Consider the following 24708-nt stretch of genomic DNA (forward strand, 5'->3'; position numbering starts at 1 on the left):
CAGAGGGAGAGAGACTCAGAGAGGCAGAGGGAGAGAGACTCAGACAGGCAGAGGGAGAGAGACTCAGAGAGGCATGCAACGAAAGAGGGAGGCATTATGGAATACGGGGTAAACAGGCCGGCAAGATAGGCAAGATAAACCTCTGTCTTCCCTGTCGGCCTGGATTCTGTCTGGAGGAGAGAGGTGGAGAGGCTGCCTGCCTGTGAAGAGGAGAGGCAGCGAGGAAGGAAGAGGCAGACTGACAGGCGGCAGGATTTGGCACAGCAGTGTGCATCATGTTGTGCCACTTCTTATTGACAGTGGAGCCATCTCTTAAATGCTCCTTCATCATTTACATAGTGTCTCTGCAGCCTGGGTCTCGCGCCACCCATTAATCACACAGCGTCAGGCACACCGCGCCACGCCAGCCTCCAAATGCCAACCAGGATGCCCGCCACGCAGCAACCGTGGCTGATTCACAGCCTCGTTAACAGGTCATTGGGACCAGCCTTGATTCCTAATGGTCATGAATGGGACATGATGAGGGATGATGATGGGGATGATGAAGGGGATGATGATGATGATGGTGGGACGATGGAGGTATCAAGGGTTTAAGTATATGTAAGGCTATGCATCAGATGAGCCCATGAAGAAAAGCACGTTGAGAATCTGTCATAAAGCTATGTACAATTGTTGGCCTTTAGCCATAGATGCTAGGTTGCTAGAGTCGTTCAAGGTCTGGTTTGACCTACCCATAGAGCTGGAAGGGAGGGTGGTTGTACGCTGGATGGAGGGGTTGGAGAGGAGGGGTGGGGATGGATGTGGGGATGGGGCGATGAGTAGGTCCTGGTGGGGTGTGGAGGTGGGGTGAAGACCTGGCATATGGTGGCCTACTGCAGACAAAAACAATGGGTCAAAATGAATTGAAAAGATAAGAGGTTGATGTCTTCTTGGGACTTACTCTGTAACAAAATGGAAACAATTCCTTATGGAATTATAATGTGTCGCCACAGTAAACAAAATGTTTGTTCTAACCCTGATTGGTTGCATGAGCATCCCTCTAGTATAGGTGGACGTATTTCCACTCCCCCCCCCAGAGTTCAGCTGAAGTTTATTACCCACACAGTTCCACTGCTCATAACAGCTTTAGCCTTGAAGTCTAACTAGCACTCACATGTAACAATGCCCAAACACAATGGAACACACATCCCATAATGGAGTTAAAAGCACAGGGAGATACACAGACTCCAAAATAATCTTTGTGTGATTGCCTCCTCAGTGTATTCTAATGCATCTTCTTTCCAAACCTTTCAGGAGAAACACATTCCACATGATTGTGAAAATAGTGCAGTATGATTTGGTTATTACTTAAATAAAGTAAAAATAAGGTTACAATGCATCAAGGTCAAAAATGATCATGCATATTTGCGCCAATTCTCTCCTACGAGAAAATACGGATGTTCTTTTGGTTTGACAATGTGTCAAAAGCGAAGACTTTCAGAACATTTATATGAAAACATGGCATTCACGTGCCACTGTAGTACTCAATACAAACGTTTCAGTTCAGCCCAGTTCCTCCCAAAGAGGAGCCCAATAGGAGAAGGTCTCAGCTCAGAAACATGTTCTTCCTCTTCCCACAGACTGACACACACCGATGGACAGTGAGAGGTGTGAGCACGCTCAGTAAAAGCAAAGAGCCTCTGAAGTGACTTCAATGGCAGACGCAACATGCTTGATAATTTTAGCTGACTATTTCAAGAGAAGATAAAAATATATCCTCCTCAAAAGAGGAGGCCTTTTGTGCAAGAACCTGATTGGATTCATATATTTGGTCTCCTGCTAAATTAATCTTCCTTTTCTGTCAATGTCACTCTGAAAGCTGACATACAGTACAAAGGCTCAATGTTATATGCAGATAGATGCAAGAACACACACAAACCCAATATCGTAGCTATCCACCTAAGAGTGAGACACATGTTTACAGTCATCTCATTCACAACATGATGAAGTAAAACAAGAAATACCGGGCTGGCGGTCCCACACACCTGCTCTGTGAAGAGTTAGCTGCAGCCTGCATGACGCCGGCCGCTGCCTCCTGGGCCTTGCGGTTGGCGTTGCCCAGTGGAGGAGGCCCCATTCCTGGTCCGGCTGTCTGAGGCATGCTGGGGGAGCTGGGAGCCATGTTGGGGTACGTCCGGCTCCCTGCCCCAGGGCTGCGGCCCATGGGCATGGGCTGCCCGGGTCCCTGGCCGTGCATGGGGCTGCTGGCGTTCATTCCCAGGCTGTTGGTCATGCCAGGCCCTGGGACGCTGTAGTTGGCACTGGGGGTGCCACCATAGTTGGGGGGTCGCGGGTAGTTACCTGTGAGAGCAAGACATCAACAGCAAGAAGAAATTTGTTTAAGACAGGTTCTTTTTCACTTCGACAATACACAAAAGCTGATGGTGGTGCTAAAGGATACAGTATCACTTTACACTGATACAGTATCACTTTACACTGGTACAGTATCACTTTACACTGGTACAGTATCACTTTACACTGATACAGTATCACAAAGAAACTAGACTGTCTCCATGTGAGAGGCCACAATGACATCAGAGGAAACTGTTTATCGAATGCACACTGAGTCCACTGAGGTAAAGGAAGGTGGAATTGCTGTAATGCAGCAATGATTATAATAAAAGCAAACCGAGACTGCGGGGTTTCACTGAAGCTGTTGTCTGTGACATTGGATGCTGTTTCTGAGCAGTTAGCGCAGGAGAGCGCTGCTGAATGGGCATGGGAACAATTGCAGGGCTTAGGGCTGAGTTTCTGAAACACTTGGGAGCCATTCTAATCTGGAGTAAATGCTTTCTCCCTGCCCCAGAGTGCCACAGAGCCATGAGGCTGCAAGCCATCCTAAGGCACACTTAAGCCCCTCCACTGTGGCTCCAAACAGCCTCAACTTCACCACCAGCTAGTACAGGAGAACAGTCTCTATTTCTCTCTCTCCTACCAAACACACATACATGTGCAAGCATGCACATACACACGGACACACACACACACGCACATCACAGCAGGGATGTGGCCCTTTCCATAGCGATTCTCCTCCCAGGACAAATCCCTGAAAAATTGAAATGGAAAATGTGGCATCCCTTTTGTGAATGGGGCTATTTATTTTGATTTGATTAAGGGTGCTTTAGTTGGGGCTCCCAGTCTAATCCTTTGAGAATATGTCTGGAAAAGGGGATCAAGTCCCTTTAAACCTGAAGGGTTTTCCATCTCTGAATGGGAGAAAGTTGAATGACAATATTCCGCGCGAGGAACTGACTCCAAAAATGGAAATGACTTTCGGTATCCGCAAGCTGCTCCAGTGGAAAGACATTTCACATGACATAAGCCTGCGAGTCCAACAGGGGAAAAAAAAAACTCCCCAGGAGATGGGATTTAAATTAAATCAAAATAAAAGTCTTTCCCATGAAACTTGACTGCTTCGGTTGAATTTGTACAGAAATTGTGATGAAATCTACTACAGGACCTAGATGTAAGAACCTTGATATCTGGGGAGTCTGTGGTGATTGGGAGCACTGTTGACACCTGTCAAGGGGGTTTGGGCCTCGTCTGTGACTTGCCAAATAGGAGACATTCAGAGATGGAGGGGACGCATGAGAATAATATGAAAGCACACGAGTAAGGGGAAAAAAATGTGTGTGTGTCTGTGTGTGCGTGCTTGCGTGGGTGTGTGTGTGTGTCTGTGTGTGCGTGCTTGCGTGGGTGCTTGCATGCAAGCTTCTACCAATACCCCCGTCTAAGCTTGTGTGCGAGCGCACATCAGTTACGAGGAGAGACACTAACACAGCATTCCCCTTTCTCTCTAAACACTCGCCAATTCTCTGCAACGCGATGGACAGTCATGGGAAATCGACCATGTGGTCTTCTCCCGCTCCGCCCCATTGGATGCGCTGCAGCTGGAAATGCCAAAGTCAGCGGCCTTTCTCATCCCTCTCTGGCCAGCTGTCGGCTCAAGTCACCCGGGTCCTGGCCAGGTGCCATGTGTTCTCAGTGGTCCGGCCTGACTCTCTCCTGACTCTCTCCTGACTCTCGGTGCTTCTTGGCTGGGCTCTTGTGACTCGGCCGAAGCCCACAGAGCTCCTGGGGAGTTGTTTGTGTCTCATTTGGACACAAAGAAGGTTTTTCCCATCTTGTGCTCTCAGATGTCCCTCAGAAGGCCAGGAGACGAACGCGCCTGTGAAGTTTCCATGAGAGCCGGGGACTGGCGGAGGGTGGTTTCAACACACCAGATGTGACCAGAGGGGCGCGCCATCAAATGTTAACATGCTTCATTGACAGAGCCATTCAAACAGGCTATTGGCATCTGACACTGGAGCTTACACAGGCGAGGAGACAAGCTTATGTGGGCGGAGGGATAAAAGACATTTTGAGAACACGATGAAAGACACATGCCAATTTTCGGCTTCACTGTAAGATTTCCCTCTCGAGTGTGTGAGAGTGGGTTTTTTTTCTTGTAGATTGGCAGGTGCAGTGCCAGAGTGCCCCAAGGGAGATTAGTGGTGATTCTGAGTGCAGACCTCCAGCAGCATAGAGAGGTCAGACTTCTAAGTTCTAAAGCACTGTGTACAACCACTCTGAACAGCCCGTTGCTCCTGAATCAGGGCTTTTCCCTGTAGTGCTAAAACACCTGATTGTCATCTTCATCCACTTCTCTTTTCCATCTGCAGAGATGTGCACACCGCACAGGGAGAAGGGTAGGATGTCATTTCTCATCTATCGCTCCTCGTCCTGGAGGCCTGGACCTACTTCCTGAGCCGGTGCCTCTGGGAGGTGTAGTATTTATATCCAACCGAGTGAGGCGAAGGCAGAACTGCACTGCATTACCAATTACATGGAAATTCCAGGCCTGGTCACGCATTTCGACAACGCCGTTTCCCGCGCTGTGTTTAATCCCCGCTTTCCCGCAGGAAGAGAGGGAGTGTGACCGAGCAGATTAGCAACTTTGCTTCCTCAGCAGACTGGCTGCTGCAGACAGCTGACACGCCCATCCCTGGCTTTGGTAGAAGAAGAACAAAAAAAACCTGTGTACCTCAGTGTTGTGATGTCCCGCGAATATGTGGACTCCATTTAGTAGGGAATGTAACACAAATGATATAGCTCTGTGCTACAGATGTAGAGGCCTTTGAGAACATCTGGCCTTGGATTTGTACACGTTTCTGAACAACAGTAAACAGGAGAGGGTAACGTGTTTCAGGAAAGGATGAGTGTTCTTTCAGAACGTGACACCTCGCCCTCCACTTTCTTTGTATAATTTACTCTGGAGATGTCGTTGAATTCTGGTCCCTGGTTCCTCTCTTCCTCCTCTCCATCCCTCCATCTCTCTTTCCCTTCTTCTCTCTCACACCCTCCCAGGGCCTGAGGCCCCAGGTCCTCCCCAAGCCACCTCAGCATCTGCCTCCGCAGGAGGCCTGTGGAGCAGCATGCCCAGCAGCGCCCCGGGGCTCCATACTCCACACTCTCCTATTCCCCCAAAAAACATCCACTCTGCCTGGGGGCACTCTGGGATTGATTCCTCCTTAAAGCTTATTACACCGTTGTCGCGGAGCCACGCAGGGGCAAGAAACTGCTGTCCAAAGCAAGGCCATTACTACTGCTGGTGAGGGGGTCATCCACCAGGGAGCAGAGAGAGAGGGAAAGAGAGAGAGAGAGAGAGGGAGAGAGGGAGAGAGGGAGAGAGAGAGAGAGAGAGGGAGAGAAAAGAGAGAGAGAGGGAGAGAGAGAGAGAGAGGGAGGAAGAGAAAAGAGAGAGAGAGAGAGAGAGAGAGAGAGAGAGAGGGAGAGAGAGAGAGAGAGGGAGAGAGAGAGAGACAGAGAGAGGGAGAAAGAGAGAGAGAGAGAGAGAGAGAGAGAGAGAGAGAGAGAGAGAGAGAGAGAAGAACAGCACTCTCTGACACTTCTCTAGTGGATTCCTCTTTCCAATCACTACAATCATCTACAGTCTTAATTATAAGGATGACGAATATTCTTAATATATGACCGTGATAAAGCCACCATTGAAGCTCTTTAGTTAAGGCTACTATCAACATGGAACTGTTGTGTCTATGGAGTTACGAGTGCCTGACTAGAAAGAGAGTTCAAAGTGCGGTCAAAACGTTTTGTTGTTGAAAATTGCAACGGTTGCACCCCAAGCCTCAGCAGCATGTGTTCCTAACTAGAGTCTGGGGGACATGCCTCAGCACAACTGGGGGACAGTGCGGCACACAGCAATATCCTCGCTCCCTGGATAAAAGAACAACAGTGTAGTCCTTGAAGTTGCACAGGGAAACGAGAGACAGGATTTCATGCTCTTCACTGAAGTACAAGCGCGAGGTGTCAGTGTGTGTGAGACGCGATGCAGAGAGAGAGAGAGAGAGAGAGAGAGAGAGAGAGAGAGAGAGAGAGAGAGAGAGAGAGAGAGAGAGAGAGAGCACATCGTGCACCTCACTAGTGTGTTGGCATTCAGCGCCTTGGGCTCGGATCTTGGAGCGCAACCCAGACAGGCCAAGAACAACACCGCGTACTGCAGGGATGAGGAACTTGGAGTGCGCTTCCGTGTTGGTTTAATGGGTTGGTAATTTGCTGGCACAAGGGGAGACGGGAAGCAGATGGAACCATCATTAAGAACAATGAGAAGCAGCTGTCTGGTCTGTTCACCCCGGCCTGGCCCGTCCTGACCCAGCGCCTCTCAGAACCAGAGCCTGCCGCGAGAGACGTGCCCCTGCACCCAGGGGGGGCGTGGACTCACTCCAACACACATGTTCCTCAGCGGGGGGGGAGGGGGGGGGGAGTGTGTAGTGTAATGCAATGCATAGTGCAAGTGTGTGTGTGTAATGTATAATTAGAGCTTGTGTGTGTGTGTGTGTAGTGTATGGTTGCCGTGTTTGTGGGAGTGAGTGTCTGTCTGTCTGTCTGTCTGTCTATCTGTCTGTGAGACAGAAATATACATGTAGCCTTCAGTGTGTATGCTGCACAGTGTGCGCGCCATGGAGTGGATGTGCATGCGTGTGTGAGTGCGGGTGTGAGTGTGTGTGTGAGTGCGTGTGCGAGTGTGGATTTGAGGGCAGAGGGTTGGGGATTTTTTGGTGTTTTCTCCCTGACACAGCTAAGAACCTCTCTCCTGTCATCGGTGAGAGTTTTCACGCTCATCTGCCTTCACACCGTTTCTCATCCTGGTAGCGAGTCGTAGTCTACACTGGCTGTCATCCCAGTGCAGTCACATTCACAGTTATGAGTGGGTGGAGAGGGAGAGAGAAAGAGACCAAATACCAAATGCATTAGGGGCTATTAATCAACATTAACAAATGGGAGGGCCTCAACAATATTACCAAAACACACACGGGCAGTGCATTCATCACTGTGACACGTTCAAACACACATTAACAATACCATAACATCTCCTTTGGTGCATGGCCAGAGGAAAAGAAATACAAGAACAGATGGAAACTTATGGGGGCTGATTTTATAAGCTGTGCTACCAAACACTCAGCACTGAAAGCTATCTTAATTGAGGAGGGCGACAACCATTTTTCCCAGACGGTCCTGAAATGGGCTGGTAGGTTGTGAAAATAGAATTTCTTCATTTTTAAGAGTATATAGACAGTTTACAGGCTAAGTGGACATTAAAGAGTTCATGCACGATTAAATCTAAGTGTGCATCTTAACAACAACAAAATGAAAAATACATGCCATCTTTTGATGGTGAATCTAGATAAACTACCATCATATATTACACTAGTATTAGACAATAATACAAAAGATCAATGGGCAGCGAAAGCTAGCTAGTCCGCTAGCTACTTAAGCTAGCTGGAGTAGCCTACTTTAGATGCTTTGTAAGAAAACAAAAGGGACATTTCTGAGACAAAATATAAAAAAAGTCAATAAAGTACATCACTATGTCTATGGAGGGTCTCAAATCATAAAAGTTTGCAGTCCAAGACAAAGCTCAAAGTAGGCCCCTGAGTGTTACAACAGTCATAAACCATCATCCTTACATGACAGGAATAGTGTGAATTATACTACGGCCATAAAATGATCACTGACAAAACTAGTGCTGTACTGGCTCGAAGTGGCTTGATATATTTTGGCTTTAGTGCAGCCCAGGTCAGAGCAGAGCAACACAGACATAGCCTACTGTTTGACTTTAATGAAGTTATGGTCCTGTTTAGCCTTGCCAGGCCTTTTCGAAAGCCAATGTTAAAACAGTGACCCCGGTAATAGGATTGGAGCATCACTATTCGGCTCAGACAGCCACACGCTTTATCATTGCGCCATGTCAATCTTTCTGTAATCCAATAATGAAAAAGAGGCAAGAGGAGCATGGAGAGTTCAAGTGCTTCATGAATATTCAGACAACCCCTCAAACCCAGGCCTTAATCCAGACACAGACAGGACAGGAACAACTCAGAGAGAGAAAGAGAGAGAGAGAGAGAGAGAGAGAGGGAGAGAGAGAGACAAAGAGATAAAACATGATAGAGAAATAGAATAAAATATTTCATCCTAAAAGTCATACACTCCAATGACAAAGGTTCAGGTCATAGATACAGACAGACAGAAAAACAGACAGACAGACAGACAGAAATGTAGACAGAGAAGCAGACAGGCAAGAAGACAGACAGACAGGCAAGGCAGACAGACTCTTACCTGGGGGTCCGTACTGTGCTCCCTGGGGCCCGTAAGGACCAGTGGAGCTGCCCTGGGGGTAGGGGCCCATCCCGGGGTACATTTGCCCCCCTGGAGAGGGGTGGGGGGACATGGAGGGTCCCGATTGAGGTGGAGGGAATTGGGGCGTAGACTGGTTCCTCTGCATATTGGCCACAAACCCTGGAAACACACACACGCACCCACAGCTTTATAAAGAAGTTAAATCAGTAAACAAGCTACAGTGCACCCTACTTGCCTCGGGGAGAATGTCCCTGTACTTACTGTAAAACACTCTGGATAAGAGCGCCTGCTAAATGACTAAATTTAAATGTGTAAATGTAAAGTAGGGCATAACTCTCTGATGCTCTGAGAGAGTATTAGTATTACTTTTAGTAGGGACATATCAACAGGTGGTTTTAAGAACCCTTTAATCCTTTAGGAAACACAAGCTACAATTTCTCATAGATACAGATCTGCAGGGTACTGTCTAGGTAAGGGCTGATATCCTATACACTGTCAACACAGACAAGTTGGTGAGAGTGACACACACACACAAACACACTGCGCTCACATACACACACAGTCATGAAGGTGCGAGCGCACACATACAAAAACACATTCTGTAGTACTGCACAGTACAGTTTTATGGAAATACTTGCATTGTGATGAACTAATTGAATAGATCTCTCTGAGAAATGTGTCCACGTTTCTATTTGTGTGTGTTAGTGTATGTGTGTAGAATGTGTGCCGCTAGCATGTCTGAGTGCGTATGTGTGTGTGTGTGTGAGAGAGATAGAGAGAGTGACAGCGAGAGGGAAAGCAAGAGAGAGAGAGAGAGAGAGAGACAGAGAGAGAGAAAGGGAGAGAAAGGGAGAGAGAAAGCAAGAGAGCAAGTGAGAGAGAGAGAGAGGGTGAGTACCCAGAAAACACATACTGTAATACTGCACTTGGAGGAATAAGACAGCAATTTCAGCATGACTGCTGTGTAATTCTAAGCTGTTACAGAAACCGTGAGCTCTCAATACATGAAAAAAGCCCCCGTGCTCAGCTTCCCTCCACCATTCAAATTGACATTTGAAGTGATCCTCCACAGGCTTTACTATGACGACCATGGCCCATTCCATTACAGCCCCAAACCTGCCGAGCACACGGGAATGAAAAGGTCTCCAATCTAGCTGGAATGGGGAAAGGTCGTCTGCTCTCCAGCCACTCACAGGAAATCGAGAAATAAGTGAGAAGGCGAGAGAGAGAGAGAGAGAGAGAGAGAGAGAGAGAGAGAGAGAGAGAGAGAGAGAGAGAGAGATAGAGAGAGCAGGGGAAAGACAGGGAGAAAGAGAGAGAGATAGAGAGAGAGAGAGAGAGAGAGAGAGAGAGAGAGAGAGAGAGAGAGAGAGAGAGAGAAGGGAGGGATGTCTAATATTCCAGATTAGCTTTAAATGGATCATCCTCGCATGACTCTGCAGCAGCCCGTGACCCTGATAGTTATCCATGTATTGAGACCATGTGCAAGACTCCAGCACAAATGTCTGGTGTGTGGGGTGTGTGGTGTGTGTGGTGTGTGTGGCTCATCAACCTGCACTGGGAGGACTGGGCAAACACTTGACTCTCTTTTCACCTTTTTCAATTCTGCTGCTGTTCTCAGAGATGGAGGGAGAAATTGAAGGAAATGTCTAGCAAAGACTAGAGGGAGGATGGAGTCAGTGAAAGAAAGAGAACAACAGAAGCAATGAGGGGAGGAACATGGATAAAAAGAGAGAGACAGAAAGACAGAATGAGAGAGGGGAGAGACTGGAGAAAGAAAAACACAGAAAGTGTGTGAGACAGAGAGAGAGCGATGGGGCCTGAAAGTGCTTAGGCTGCGAGCAAGGGGGTTTAAGGAGGGGGGACATTATTGTAATGTTTTGCTTCCATTAAGTTAAGGGGATTCAGAAAAAAAACACAGTGTAATACCGCATTTTAAATTGCCTGGAAAATGGATGGAGAGAGAAGAACATAGTGCAGACAGTGCTAAAAGCAAATAACGCATTCAAGTATTTCTCTCACTAACTCTCTCTCTCTTCTGTTGCTGTCGCCTGACTGGCGAAGCGAGGTAGGCTCTTAGTAGGACAACAAGAAGCAACCGTGTCGGGGGGGTGGGGGGAGCAAGCTGGGGCAGTGGGATTTATGGAAATGGGAGATGCTCTTAGAGTTGGCACTTGAATGATGTGGAATTAATCATAATATTCTAAAGTAGCGTCCCCCTGTTAACCACTGGGTCAGCCTGAGCCACAACATAAAAAATTGAGTACTGAAACCATGTTTATTTCAGGTTTTAAGTACCCCCTCCCACTCTCTCCCCCCACCCCTCTCTCTCTCCCCTCCCACTCAGTCCCCCCACCCCTCTCTCTCTCCCCTCCCTCTCTCTCCCCTACCTTTCTCTCCCCACCCCTCTCTCTCTCCCCTCCCACTCTCTACCCCCACACCTCTCTCCCCTCCCCTCCCTCTCTCTCCCCCCACCCCTCTCCAGATGTTAACTGGTGCTTGGTGAGCTGTCAAGGGGCATTACAGTCATCTTGTTTATGCCACCCTACATCCTGGTCCTTTGCCTTTTGTAATGCTACATGGGTAATGCAATGTCATTTTCTTTACATAGGGATCATTCCAAATAAAATTATTATTAAGGTGTAAGTGTAAGTATGGGCAATGTATTGAAGCTTTTTTTTCCACACAAAACAGTTGGCGTTGGTGGAACTGTGTCCAACGGACTGTGACCGTTAAAGTTCAACCACATTGGTTGAACCGTAGGCGGTTTCCCATGACCTTGGTTGACCACAGAAGCCCTGAAGGGGAACTGGATCCTTGAGAACCTGTGGGAGGTGTTCATACCTGGTGAGCCGTTTCACATCAATCACTTCATACATTTAGTCTGGACAACACAGTGAAGCTCACTGTAACTCCTTTAAAAGAGCGGGTGTGAAATACAACAGTTTTTTTTCCAGAACACTCTGCCAACCCCTGGTAAGACCCCCAGGCACACGCTGTACCACCAGCTATGATGTCACATCCTGGTTTTGTCTGCCAGTTCCCTAGGTGCATAGACGGAACAAAGCCAAGATCAGTTAGATGGAGTGCTAATTCTCTCCCACCTCACACAAAGAGATACACACACACACACACACACACACAAAGGGTAGGCTTGGACTAAGAGGCTTAGAGCTCAGTCAGATGTCCCCTGGTCCCTTCACTCTCTGCCAGAGCCTAGCCCAGAACACACAGGTGGGTTTTAACCTCGGGCTCAGCTGAAATTTGAGAACACACACATACACTTGCAAACCACACATGAACATAACATGCACAGAGGTACAAACACAAATGAATGTGCACACACAAACATACAGTACAAACACACGCACACACATAGAGAATAGAGTGTTGAGAGAGATTGGTCACCCATACCTCTCTCCTGAGGCATGGGGGACTGGGGGCCCTCAGTCACGCTGCCAGGGGTCTGGGGGGCCATCTGGGACCCTGAGAGGAAACACAGGGAGACACAATACTGTGAGACATGCTCTGTACAAGGGGTGGGGTTTAATACAATATCCCAGGTGCCATGGACAAACTTATACATTGATAGTTTGTGACAAAAGCACTCTTTATGAATTCAAATGACAAAATAAATGTTTTTCTTTTTCTAAATTGAATTCAAAACCATGGCGAGGTCACATGGAAAAATGTATTAATATTCACCCTGGAAACATTCATCTTTGGAAATTGAAATAAAATGACATGAATTGTTGTTTATACAAGTGTGGCTGAAGGGCCTTTTTGTTGAGTGTTCACTTCCACACAAGTCTTTCATTTCTGTCCTCCTAACTGACCCAGAAGAATAACACACACACACACACACACACACACACACACACATACACACACATACACACACACACACACACACACACACACACACACACACACACAGGTATTGCACTGCACTGGGCACTGCTGCACACGAGACGTCATTGCAGGAATGTAGTTGAGGAATTGAGATGTTAATACTGCACTGCATTCAAGCAACTGAGATGTGGCTCTGTAGTATCCTTCTTTTGTGCGCCTTGTAGCTGAGATGTGGTTACATTGCAATGTGTCGAGTCAATTATAACTGTTCCTTGACTCTGTATACACTTCTGATCCTTGACCTTCCACTGTACTCATGCACTATTTATACTTTGCTTTGGATAAAGGCGTCTGCTAAATGAATACAATGTCAAATGTAGTGTAATACACTATATTCACACATATTGTTAGAAGTGCTGGAAAACAACGTAACATACAGAAGTGTGTATTTATTTGACCAGACAGATAACACACGCTCATTTAGTGAAACTGAGGGGTAGTCAAATAGAGCTATTTATTCCACCCCAAAAATATAATATGTAGCTTTGTATTTGTAGCTAGTTTAAAAGCAGGGCATATTCAGTGGGGGAATGTTTAATTAGCAGATTGAGAACTTTGAAAATAGCCTAAAAAGGGACATCAAACCGTAAATATATTTACAAAACAACAAACACCACATAATATCCCATACGGCAGCACGCAGCGTGTGTTTATGTCGTGCGTGAGTTTGTGTGTGTGCGTGCATGTGTGTGTTGAGAGGCCTCAGATGAGCTGTCCGCACAGCAGAGGGGAAGTACATGACTGGAGGTGGCGCACACTCCACGTAAACAAACCCAATTAAGTCAACATAATTGCTTTGCATAAACTGCATAAACAACATTTCCATCCACCCGCCACCCCAGCCACCCACTCACACAAGCACAAGCACACTCGCCTAAGTGCACACACAAACACTGACACACACACACACACACACAACTGGGAGCAGTGGCAGTGCTTCTGAGAGATGGGATTTGATTAGAGCGTGTGTCACCCAGTGCAGGAGACAGAGGGGAGGGGTGGAGGCACCAGAGGAGCGGCACAGCTGGGAGCCCAACCACACGAGTCAGAGGAAGTCACGTCCAGGAACATGAAAGGGTGGGGCGTAAACAGTCCTTGGAGGGCCGCCTGGTTGGAGCAGGGCGCTGAGGCTCCAGCGCTAATGTGGCTAACCACAGTCGGCACATGCTTCTGGAGGGGCGGAGAGTTAGCGGCGTTTTCAGATGCGCCGACCCGTGGAGCCTGACCCAGGTGCAAGGTCATCCTTCCCCTCACGCTGGTGTCTCTACCAGCAGAACAGCGGAGGGAAGAGAAGGGGGCCGGCGTGTGTGCGCGTGTTTGTGTGACTGTGTGGGTTGGGAGGTAGACACACATGTGAGAGCACCAGGCATAGGTTATGCTGTCACATCCTGTTTTGATGGTAGCAGGGGGGGTGGGGGTGGCTGGTGGGGGTGGCAGCCAGTGTGTGAGCGTGTGCTGGTGGGGGCAGCACAGGGCTCCACATGCTCCAATACCCTCTCCATATAGCCATGTAAATGAGGATCAGAGAGGATTACTGAAGAGAGCGAGAGAGATAGCAGGAGCGAGAGAGGGAAAGGAGAGACAGGGAGAGAGAGGGGGGAAGAAGGAACACCACCACTGATCATTCTAAACAGGTAGAGGAGAGACCAAAGAGCAGAATCTCAAAGACTCTGGTGGCCCAGGAGCGGGGAATGGCAGGCTCGAGAGAAAAAGGACAACAGTCTGGAGCATTCCTCTCTCTCCACACCGCTCATCCCTCCTTCCCAATCTCCACACGCGGCGTTCGAGCGCACTGTCATCTCTTCACTACCAATTACTGCCAGCCTCGCTGGGCCTGTGTGTGTTCTCCACCTCCACCCTCTTCATTTTAATGAGTCCCACTGAATATTTACCTCCAAATAAAACCAACTGTGGAAGCCCAGGCACGTTTAAGGCCCGGTGTTAACAGTGTTAGCAATTCAAAGTGAGGTGTTTATTTGTGTTTTCAGACCCCATTTCAGTCATTCAAGGTGAGGAGTTTCTTTGTGTTTACAGGCCAGTGTTTTGTAATGCAAAGAGAAGGAGTTGGAAATCAGCTGGAGCCAGAGGTCTGTTACACCTGCTGTCCTTTTACAGCCCTGCTCTCTCCCAAACAAGCGCCTTCACCGTCAATGGAGGGCCGCATTAGGCCACTAGGCAAACACGTACACTACAGGGTTCAAATATGTTGCCATTGGAGATAACAGCAGCAGGTGTGTGTGAGTCAATGTCAGGGATCATGAGGAAAGTCTCAGAGGTGACCCGCAACACAATTAGCGATTGTGCCAATCAGACAGAGAGCAACAATGGCCGTCTCCCTCCCCCTTCCCCTCCCCTTCCCCCTGTCCCTCCGGTCCCTTGCTGTATTAACATCCAGGACCTGCAGATTACACCTCCAACACCCCCTCCACAGAGGGCACACACACTGCTGTGTACTTGGCATATATTCCTCTTAATCGGTAGATCAAGTCCTGCCTTGTACTACCTTAACCATGTGTTACATTATAATATCCATGTTATCTTCAACTCGTTTTATTGATTAAAACTGATTCTTGTATTTCAGTCTAGTAGGTACGTGCCCTATTTGCCGAGACCAGAAAGAAAGAAAGAAAGAAAGTAACAGGAGGACTTCTGTATAAATGGCATTACATACAATGACTGCCTTTTATATTAGTCTGTCATCTCTGTATACCAGTTGTTGATTCTTATCTCTTATCTGTGCCTAATATATATAAATAAGCTCTCTGACCTTCATTCCTCAGAGAGACTACGCAGCAGACCATTCCTGTGTATTTAATCAATTCATTTTTCACAAGTCAAATTTATTGTCTGGTGTTCGGCCCTCACCACAGAGCAGAGCAAACTGAAAAATGCATATTAACTTCTGAGACTAAAGTCACACAGTAGGTGGAGGCCGACCTCTCTGTACTTCCACAACACACAGAACTGCACACAGCTGCAGACGTAGTAAGTATTCATCTGAATCGTGACCTTTGGTTAAGTCTCAGAAGCAGAGGACGACTGCTGAATTAGTACCAAAGTATGGCAGGAAGGAACTGTATGAAACAAGTCTCTTTGAAGTGGTTCAGGACAGAAATATTAATTGTAATTTCCATTTAAAGGCATTTAACGTGCGCAGTCATTTCAACTTTTTCTCATGATACCAAGTGAGAGGCCAAAAGCAACCAAGTTCATGCATTTGGAGATAATGCTTGCTGTAAAACGCAATAAACTTTGAGAAATTTCCCTCTGTAAGGATTGCAAGGGCAACGGTAAAACCTTTGAAGAGCGGGTTTTCATCTTTGAAGCTTTTTTTTTAGGGGTTTCAAACGCAAATGCTGTTAAAGAGTTCAAAGACATACAAGAGTACTCTTGGCCCTACAGTATTCTGCTGCTTTTTAGGGTTGGCAGTATTAAGCCTCTGAGCAAGCATTCCATGCAAATGTAACATCAGCTCACACCCTAACAGAGCACAAACAGCCTATCACGGACGATGAAAGGGTTCCACACAAGCATGAAAACAACACACAAATGTACACACTCTCACACACACGCACTCCGGCAAGGTAACATTAGCGCTGCAGTGTCTTTGGGGGAAAGGCGGTAAACAGCAGGTTGCAGTAATGGTGGTTCAGATCTCAATGAGTACAAGTCAATGATTTTCCAACCCAAGGCTAATGCCAGTTAACAGTCCCTGTAGGGGACAGGGAGACTAGCTGCAGAGAGTAAATGCTCTCCCATAAACCTCATTACCTCAGCTAGCGCTGAGCCCCATGCTCCACTGTAAGTAAAAGTGCAGCTTAAGCTAAAACAGAGAAAGAGTGGGAGAGAAATGGAGAGAGAAAGGGGGGTTAGTGTCTGTGTAACCGGTGTGCCATGCTGAAGGAGAAAATAATTGTGCAGTGTGCTTTGAGTTCCAGTTGGACGACGGCACAGAATGGGATTTCTCTAAACGGCGAACGCAGCAAGCTAACGCAGCAAGCTAACATTTTCTCTCCACAAACTCTGTGGACCAAGTCTGTCCACAAATAGGGCTGCAGGGAACCCTTTGAGTTATGTACTGTAGAAACCATTAGGAGGTGAAGTAAGGAGGAAGAGGGGTGGAAAAAGAAAAAAAGTGAGAGAGAAATAAAGAGAGAAAGGGAGAGAAAATAACCAGAAAAAGTCTAAATCAGAGTGTGATTCAGAGAGTAAGAAAGAGGTTGTAAGCGTTGAAAGGTTTTAGAGGACAAGAGAACGATGCGATAGTTGGTATGCTCCCTCAGAGGGAGGTGGGCTACAGTGCTATGCTCGACGTTCGCTCCACAGAAAAAGAGGGAGAGAGGAATAGAAAGGGAGAGAATGAGAGAAAGACAGTGAGGATGTGAGGGGGACAAGGACAACCGGAGGCACTGTCCCACGCACACAGCCTCTCAGGGAGGGAGGGGGGGGGGGGGGGGGCAGGAAACTAAAGCAACACAGTGTTCCCTCTCAGATAAACAAAAACACAGACCAGAACAGGCATACTGTACACGCCCACATCCAAAGTCACCAGTGTCCCTGCTGGAAGTATCTCAGTTGGAGCAGCAGGCTTTCGGGTTCTGCCTCTGAGCTCTACCGGCGGCACAGACAGTTCAGCTCCCAAGACAAAATGTCCGCCTACTGTATCTGCTGGTCCCGTTGGCTTGTACGAAGGACGATATTTGACCCCTAAACTTGGTGTAAGACTGCCGGCAGACTTCTCAGGTCCAGAAGGACACTGTCCATTGCCAGTGATGCAGAATGAGCTCCTAGATCTTAATTACCATAATACATCCCCTTATATTAAAAGTAGCAAGTCACTGTTGTGATATAAAACAAATGTGATGGACGAGAGGAGTGGAGAGGAGTGGAGAGGGATGGAGAGGGATGGAGAGGAGTGGAGAGGAGGGAGAGGGATGGAGAGGGATGGAGAGGGATGGAGAGGAGTGGAGAGACCCCAGAGGTGAGTCTGTGCCAGACCCGTCAGGCCTGCGCTCCTCTCCCTCCTCTCCCTCCTCTCCCTCCTCTCCCTCCTCCTCCTGCATCCCTCGCTCCACCACTCTCTGTGACCTTTCCGTCCTCCTTGAGCCCTGGAAGCACTTCAAGCGGTCCACAGATAAACAGCTTAAACTCTCCCGAGCGCTCGACAGAAAGCTTAAATCATGTCTTTAAAAGAAAATAAAGAGTGGGGTGGGGGGTGGGGGGTGGGGGGTGGGGGGTGGGGGTTAATGGTAAATGGACCTTGGAGGAGAGAGAGAGATGGAGAGAGAGAGAAGAGAAAGAGAGACGGAAAGAGGGCGAGACAGAGGGAGTGAGAGGAAGATTTTTACATTTGGGATTTTTGCCAGCAGCTCAAATGAGTCTCAGCATTAGAGAACAGTGGAGAAGTCAATTAGAAGTGCAACACAGTAAACATACAGACATGAACACACAGACACATCAGTCACTTCCTGAGGGCCGAGTCAGCCGTGGCCAGGGCTAACAGGAAGTGACAGCATGGAGAAAGGCCATGTCCTTTTACGACTGCTTGTCAATAGGCACATACACCCCCACCCCCGACCTCCACAACAACACAGGATCAAAGAAAATGCAGTTTAGAGAGAGAGAAAAAGAAAGACTGAGAAATAGAGAAGAAGAGAAAAAGACAGGCACAGTTGTGCGTCGGGACAGGGAACATGGGAGACAGAACTGTTGTTCAGAGAATGAGCAGTGAGCATATCTCTCTCGCTCGCTGGCTTAGACAGCGTGATGGAGCCCTCAGCGCGCTTCCCAACTCAACCTGGCTGCCTGGATCAGAGAGCTACGGCACCCATGTCCTGGAAGGGGAGACGGATGAAAAAAAATACCTTTCTGCCGCGTCGCGAATTGGTTTAGAGACATCGGCGGGGCTGAGCAATGTGATTTGTGATTTTTCTGCCCGACTGTCACAAATCTAGCGCAACAGGAAAATCAATTTGCCCCTGTGTGCCTTCCGGGTTGCTGGGTGGAGAGGGATTGGGAGGGGGGGGGAGGGGGGGTTGGTGTCCAAATGCCAGGCAAGCCCAGATAATGTTACCAAGTATTGGATTTGCTTGACGGGGACTGAGAAATGGTAGTAGGAGAAGACGGCTACAAAGGGGAAGGAGAAGGAGGAGGAGCGGATATGAAGAGTGCCATGTGTGTGGACAATACATACATATGCTACTGCCAAGGTTTAGGGATATACATGTATGTCTGCCTGTAGGGCTTGAATGACTATACTATATGACTGTGCTCATCCACATACATGCCTCTTCTTCACTCCCCTTAGGAAGAGAAACTAAGTGTGAGCAGGATAATAATGACTGTTGTGCCCGTGTCTGAGTGCGGCTCTGTGTGTGTGTGTGTGCGGACGCAAGTGTGTGTGTGTGTGTGTGACAACCAGGTGAGACGACGGCACAGTGGAATTGCTGTCCTATGACCGTTGTCAAGGGTGACAGGTGTCCCGCGAGCACTCAGCCGTGTGACATGCGGCGTCGCTCCGTTAAGCGAGGCTGGGGTGGGGCCTGTGACAGCCTCTCTCTGACGAGGCCAACAGACCACAGCAAGGGTTGGGGCACAGAGGAGAGAGGCGGGCTAGGGGCCCTGGAACAGCACGCCACACTGCTGCTACAGGGTCAGCAGGGCCAAGGCCCCTTTATACCTGCTTCCCTATGTACCAGGGCCCCTATGTACCAGGGTCCCTATGTACCAGGGCCCCTTTATACCTGCTTCCCTATGTACCAGGCCCCTATGTACCAGGGTCCCTATGTACCAGGGCCCCTATGTACCAGGGCCCCTATGTACCAGGGTCCCTATGTACCAGGGCCCCTATGTACCAGGCCCCTATGTACCAGGGCCCCTTTATACCTGCTTCCCTATGTACCAGGGCCCCTATGTACCAGGGCCCCTATGTACCAGGCCCCTATGTACCAGGGCCCCTTTATACCTGCTTCCCTATGTACCAGGGCCCCTATGTACCAGGCCCCTATGTACCAGGGCCCCTTTATACCTGCTTCCCTATGTACCAGGGCCCCTATGTACCAGGCCCCTATGTACCAGGGCCCCTTTATACCTGCTTCCCTATGTACCAGGGCCCCTATGTACCAGGGTCCCTATGTACCAGGGCCCTATGTACCAGGGCCCCTATGTACCAGGCCCCTATGTACCAGGGTCCCTATGTACCAGGGCCCTATGTACCAGGGCCCTATGTACCAGGGCCCCTATGTACCAGGGCCCTATGTACCAGGGCCCTATGTACCAGGCCCCTATGTACCAGGGCCCTATGTACCAGGCCCCTATGTACCAGGGCCCTATGTACCAGGGTCCCCATGTACGAGGGCCCCTATACACCTGGGCCACTATATACCTGGTTATACACCTGAGCCCATACATAATTGGTCTCTTGTACACCTGGGCCCATATATACCAGGGCCCCTATACTGCTATTTCAGTCTGCTGATGCCACTGAATGGAACACATTACAAAAGTCCCTCAAACTGGAAACATTTCTCCCCATATAAACTTTTGAATATTTACCAATGACATTTTCACAAATACTTGCAAATATTTTCACATCAGCTAAATCCATTGCTTTTTTATTTTGCTCCCTGATGTTACATGTTCCACTTTGTGCTTTAATGCGGGAGTGTGCTCTGCTCTTGTGTTTATCGTAGTGCTCTTAGAATCCTTGTTTTATGTGTTTTATATCACAGCCTTGTTCCCCTTTCCCCTCAAGTGACTTCTGCCACTTGCCATGCTGTGATTATAAATAAGAGTTTGTTCTTAATGACTTGCCTTGTTACATAAAGGTTAAATCAATAAAATAAAAATACACCTGGGAACCTGGGCCCCTGGCACAGATATCTACCCACACACATTCTCACACACACACAGATACACTCTCACACACATAATACACAAAACACCCGATCACACAATGCACACGAGTGCATGCGTGATAGTTCCCAAACACACATACTATTACTAACACACAGTTGCTACACTGAAATGTAGACAGAATGATAGCCATGAAATAGAGAGACAGCACACACATAAGAGATAAGGCGTCGATAGATTCTAATCTCTGCTTACGAAACGGAAGCAATCTGGGAGATCATAACCAAATTAGTTCTCTGTGCTGTTCTCCTCGGCCTGGTGTGTTTAGATCTAATTACAGTGCATTGTAAGACAGTGTTCCCAACGTGCCAGATGTTTCTGCCTCTACTATCCTTCATGGGGATTTATCTGGCAGGGGAATATTTTTGGATTCTCTATTAATCACGTCCTTCCCGTTCATTTTCGCCTCCCATCTTCCGTCTACGGATTTGTCTCCCATGATTCCTGGCAACGGCATTATGTCCCCCTTTTCATTAGCGTCAATCACTCCTGTACACGCTCGGTCTGTCCGCCCAGGAGAGGGGGATTAGAAAAAACGACAACAACAACAGGACGTCAGCCTTGGGAGCTGGTTCAGGCATTTGTCCCGCCTCGTCAGGGTGATTGACAGGCCTGAGAGACGCTGACGTGCCGGTCAGCCCCTCAATCAGGAAGAGGCAGCGGGGCTGACGGGAGGGCAGGCCAATCTGGCGCCCGCTGTCTGGTAGCAGCCTCTCACTCGGCACACACACAGGCCGACACACACACACACACACACAGGCCGACACACAGACAAAATGAACCACACACCAACACACACATGCAAATGTGAGGCCTGTCTAACAGCAACAGGGCTAGCTGTCTCTCTAAGGGCCAGAGAGACAGCTTTCTAACAAATCTGCTATTGTCTCTATTGGCTTTTCAATTTGAGAGCTCAGAATGGTGAACTGGGGCCCCCAGCAACCTCAATAAAGCGGATCTGGATCAATAAAGGACCATCAATAACTTTGTCTAGAAGCTAAATTAATACCAAACTACTGTTTGTACATTAGAGCACAGGTCTGCTCCCCCTGAGGAAACTAGTAAACCTGTTATCAGCATCATGATCCCCTTCATCAATATCTGTTAGCAGAGGGAGAGGAAGGGAGGGAGAGAGGGAGGGAGACACAGAAAGAGAAAGATAAGAGAGAGACAGAGAGAAAGATAAGAAGAAAAGAGAGAGAGTGAGAGAAAAGATAGAGAGAGAGAAACCGAAAGAGATGAGATGGAGAAGATAGACAGGACCGGTGAAAAACAGGTTCCTGACGAAATAGAAAAAGCATTAACATCCGACCCTCATCAACGTCCTAACCCCATACCTGGTGCGGTGCCTGGTCCACTGGCGGGGGAGATGGGTCCAGAGCCGGAGCGTGATTGGTTGGAGCCCGCCGGTGAGCCCACGGGGGAGGGCGAGGGTCCACTGCGCGGGCCGGGGAGGTGCGGCGAGGCGTGTGGAGAGAAGGGCGACTGGCCAGGGTTACTTTGCTCCCCCTGGCTGCTGGTGGAGCCGGTGGCGCTGACGGCTGAGCTGAGACCAGCCTCCGTCCCTGTGGGGAGGTCATCTATGGAGCCAGAGAGGTCCTGCAGGACAGGAGGGGAGGGGGGTAGAGAAAGAGAGAAAGAAATGGGAGAGGTTGAGTGAATCAGTGAGGCAGCTAAAGTGCAAAAGGGGGAAAGAAGGTACGTTTGAGCAAGCTCCGAATACGAAGCATACTGTGTGTAGCCGTGACGAATCCCTTGGTCAGAGTGAGTTGAAGAGACAGGAGGTGAGTGGGTGTTTTGTCTACTTGCTACAGTATGACATAGTTATGTGTCATCTAAATGGTGCCACAATGCCTTCTGCCCAACCATAAATCATTCCTCTGGGACAGAACTGTGGTACTCTGGTCAGGGAGTCTGTATCCGGGCAGGGGTGAGATCATTTCACAGCCAGAGAGGGGACGGACACAAGGCAGGGATGAGGAGGAAGAAGGGAGGGGAGAGATGAGGGGAAGGGAGGGAGAGGAGGTGGATATTGAGTGGCTGAGGGGCCAGGGGTATTCCCCTGTCTGGAGGCAGAATAGGGAATCCCCCCGGTGAACTGTGCTGACAGAATCTTGAAGGCTATTCTCACTGAGAGAGGAGAAAAAAGAAAAACAGGGAGAGAATGGGGGAAAAAAGGGATGTAGAAGGGGGTGGAGGGAGGGAGGGATGGAGGTAGAGAGCCCAGGTGTTTTGTGACGGCTGACTCTTGAGCACACACCACTGGTGTCGGGAGCCAGCTGTAGTTTGGTTTTCCACCACAGGGGGGAGGGGTGAAGGGGGGAGGACACGGACCAAATTGAACCCTCTCATTTGCGGGCAGCCAGCTGAGGCACCTGCAGGAACTCTGTCGACCTGTTAACCCACCAGCCCTGCCCACCCTGGGGTCCTCACATCTGCAACCCCCCCCACCCCCCACCCCTACACACTCCCACACACACACACTAGGATGTTCATGGAATGAGAGAGGGACTACGGCCTGTGTTAAACAGTAGATGTGAGGCTGAATGTGCAAGGTACATAGCCTGCCATTATCACACACAGATGCTCTACCATAGCTCTCTACAATTATCAATAATACAATCTTGTGAAATTATATATTTGTGTATACATAATTGTATAAAACGTAGTAAGTATTCAAGACCCTCTCTCTCTCTGTGTTAAAGGCACATGAGTAATCCTTGTCTGTGCACGACATCATTGTGTTTGGTAGGAAACAACAGCTCTGGTCCCATTGCAAAAACACCCATCTTAATCACGCATACCTTTGCTCGTATGAATAATCAACTGAGCGTCAGAAAAGGGAGGGTGTATAGTCACACACTGACACACTGAGAGGCTGGCCTGTCTCGGCTAATGCCAGCTCCGTTGTGGCACACAGGCTATTGTTTTCTGTCACGCTTCACTGGTGGCCCACCCGCTCTGCCAGCCTGACTGTCTGCCGCATGGTATCATGCCCCCAAGTGCACTAGAGCACACAGGACACTCTCTCCCTCTCTCTCTCTCTCCCTCTATCTCCCTCTCTCTCTCTCTCTCTCTCTCCCTCTCTCTCTCTCTCTCCCTCTCTCTCCCTCTATCTCTCTCTCTCTCTCTCTCTCTCTCTCTCTCTCTCTCTCCCTCCCTCCCTCCCTCCCTCCCTCCCTCCCTCCCTCCCTCCCTCCCTCCCTCCCTCCCTCCCTCCCTCCCTCCCTCCCTCCCTCCCTCCCTCCCTCCCTCCCTCCCTCCCTCCCTCTCCCTCTCTCTCTCCAAGCCTCTGGTGCCACTTGCTGTCTCAACCAATCAGCTCTCATGTTATTCTGAGCTGGAGGACGTCACTGTTTGTCCTGGCCAATCAGCACCGCTTTTATTTTCAGCCAGTCACCATAGGTGTATGCCATTTGACACGGGCTCTGCACAACATGGTAACCATGACAATATCTTGACATTACAGCTGATTGTGCACCTGTGTGCAAATGAAACAAATATGAAGATTGAAGCTGTGAATAATGAAGAATCTACAAAGCAAACACAGTTATTTGGAGTCTACACGTCAACAACAATAGACAGAACATTGTTCAGATCCAGGAACAGCAGGGACACCCAGCAGAGAGAGCAACAAACACGATGATGAAAACCAGCCCTTACTGTCCCACCACCATCAATACATCCATGCCCCCAAAACGGTGTGATCAGTATGCGCCATTAGAACAGGTAAACAACAGAGACCTGTTATCCTGCACCGCAGAGCACAGCTAGTCTCATCGTCTCCTACACAGAGGTGTTTACAGGAGAGACAAGCAGCCAGCCAGCCCGTCCAAATACCCCACCATCTGACTGGGGCTCAATCCAAAGTGGCCCAAATCCAATTTGTTTGCCTCTTTGCTGCAAATTGCTCTGTGCATTGAGTCTCCAAATAGCTGTCAACTACTCCCAGTTGGCATCTTGTATCACTTAATTCGCTTGTGGAGCATGTAATTGTCATAATAAGAAAAATATTGAGGTGATAATAACCACTTACTTTGAGATGCCCAGAACCCCCTACCTAATGGGCTTCTAGCTACACATTTCACACAACATTTGAGAGCCAGTCGTTTGTGACCCCTCACCTCTGTGGTGGAGCTGCTGGAGTGTCCACCTCTACCTCTCTCCTGCTCTCCCACTCTCTCTCTCTCTCTCTCTCTCTCTCTCTCT

General features: G+C 48.7%; 1 protein-coding gene across 1 annotated transcript in view; it reads right to left on the minus strand.

Annotated features, from left to right (window-relative positions):
* The window catches only part of LOC146299804 (AT-rich interactive domain-containing protein 1B-like), a 129587-nt gene that overhangs the window by 18725 nt on the left and 86154 nt on the right, over positions 1-24708 (minus strand). Inside the window, exons 5-9 of the mRNA XM_084676204.1 lie at positions 21837-22098; positions 12088-12159; positions 8653-8832; positions 2025-2340; positions 732-872 (exon numbers count right to left, since the gene is read on the minus strand). Of these exons, the coding sequence (XP_084532330.1) occupies positions 732-872; positions 2025-2340; positions 8653-8832; positions 12088-12159; positions 21837-22098 (971 nt within the window). The remainder of the gene's footprint in view (positions 1-731; positions 873-2024; positions 2341-8652; positions 8833-12087; positions 12160-21836; positions 22099-24708) is intronic.

Source organism: Hypomesus nipponensis, chromosome 3 (genome assembly GCF_054491055.1).
Source record: "Hypomesus nipponensis isolate SF chromosome 3, ASM5449105v1, whole genome shotgun sequence".
Taxonomy (NCBI): domain Eukaryota; kingdom Metazoa; phylum Chordata; class Actinopteri; order Osmeriformes; family Osmeridae; genus Hypomesus; species Hypomesus nipponensis.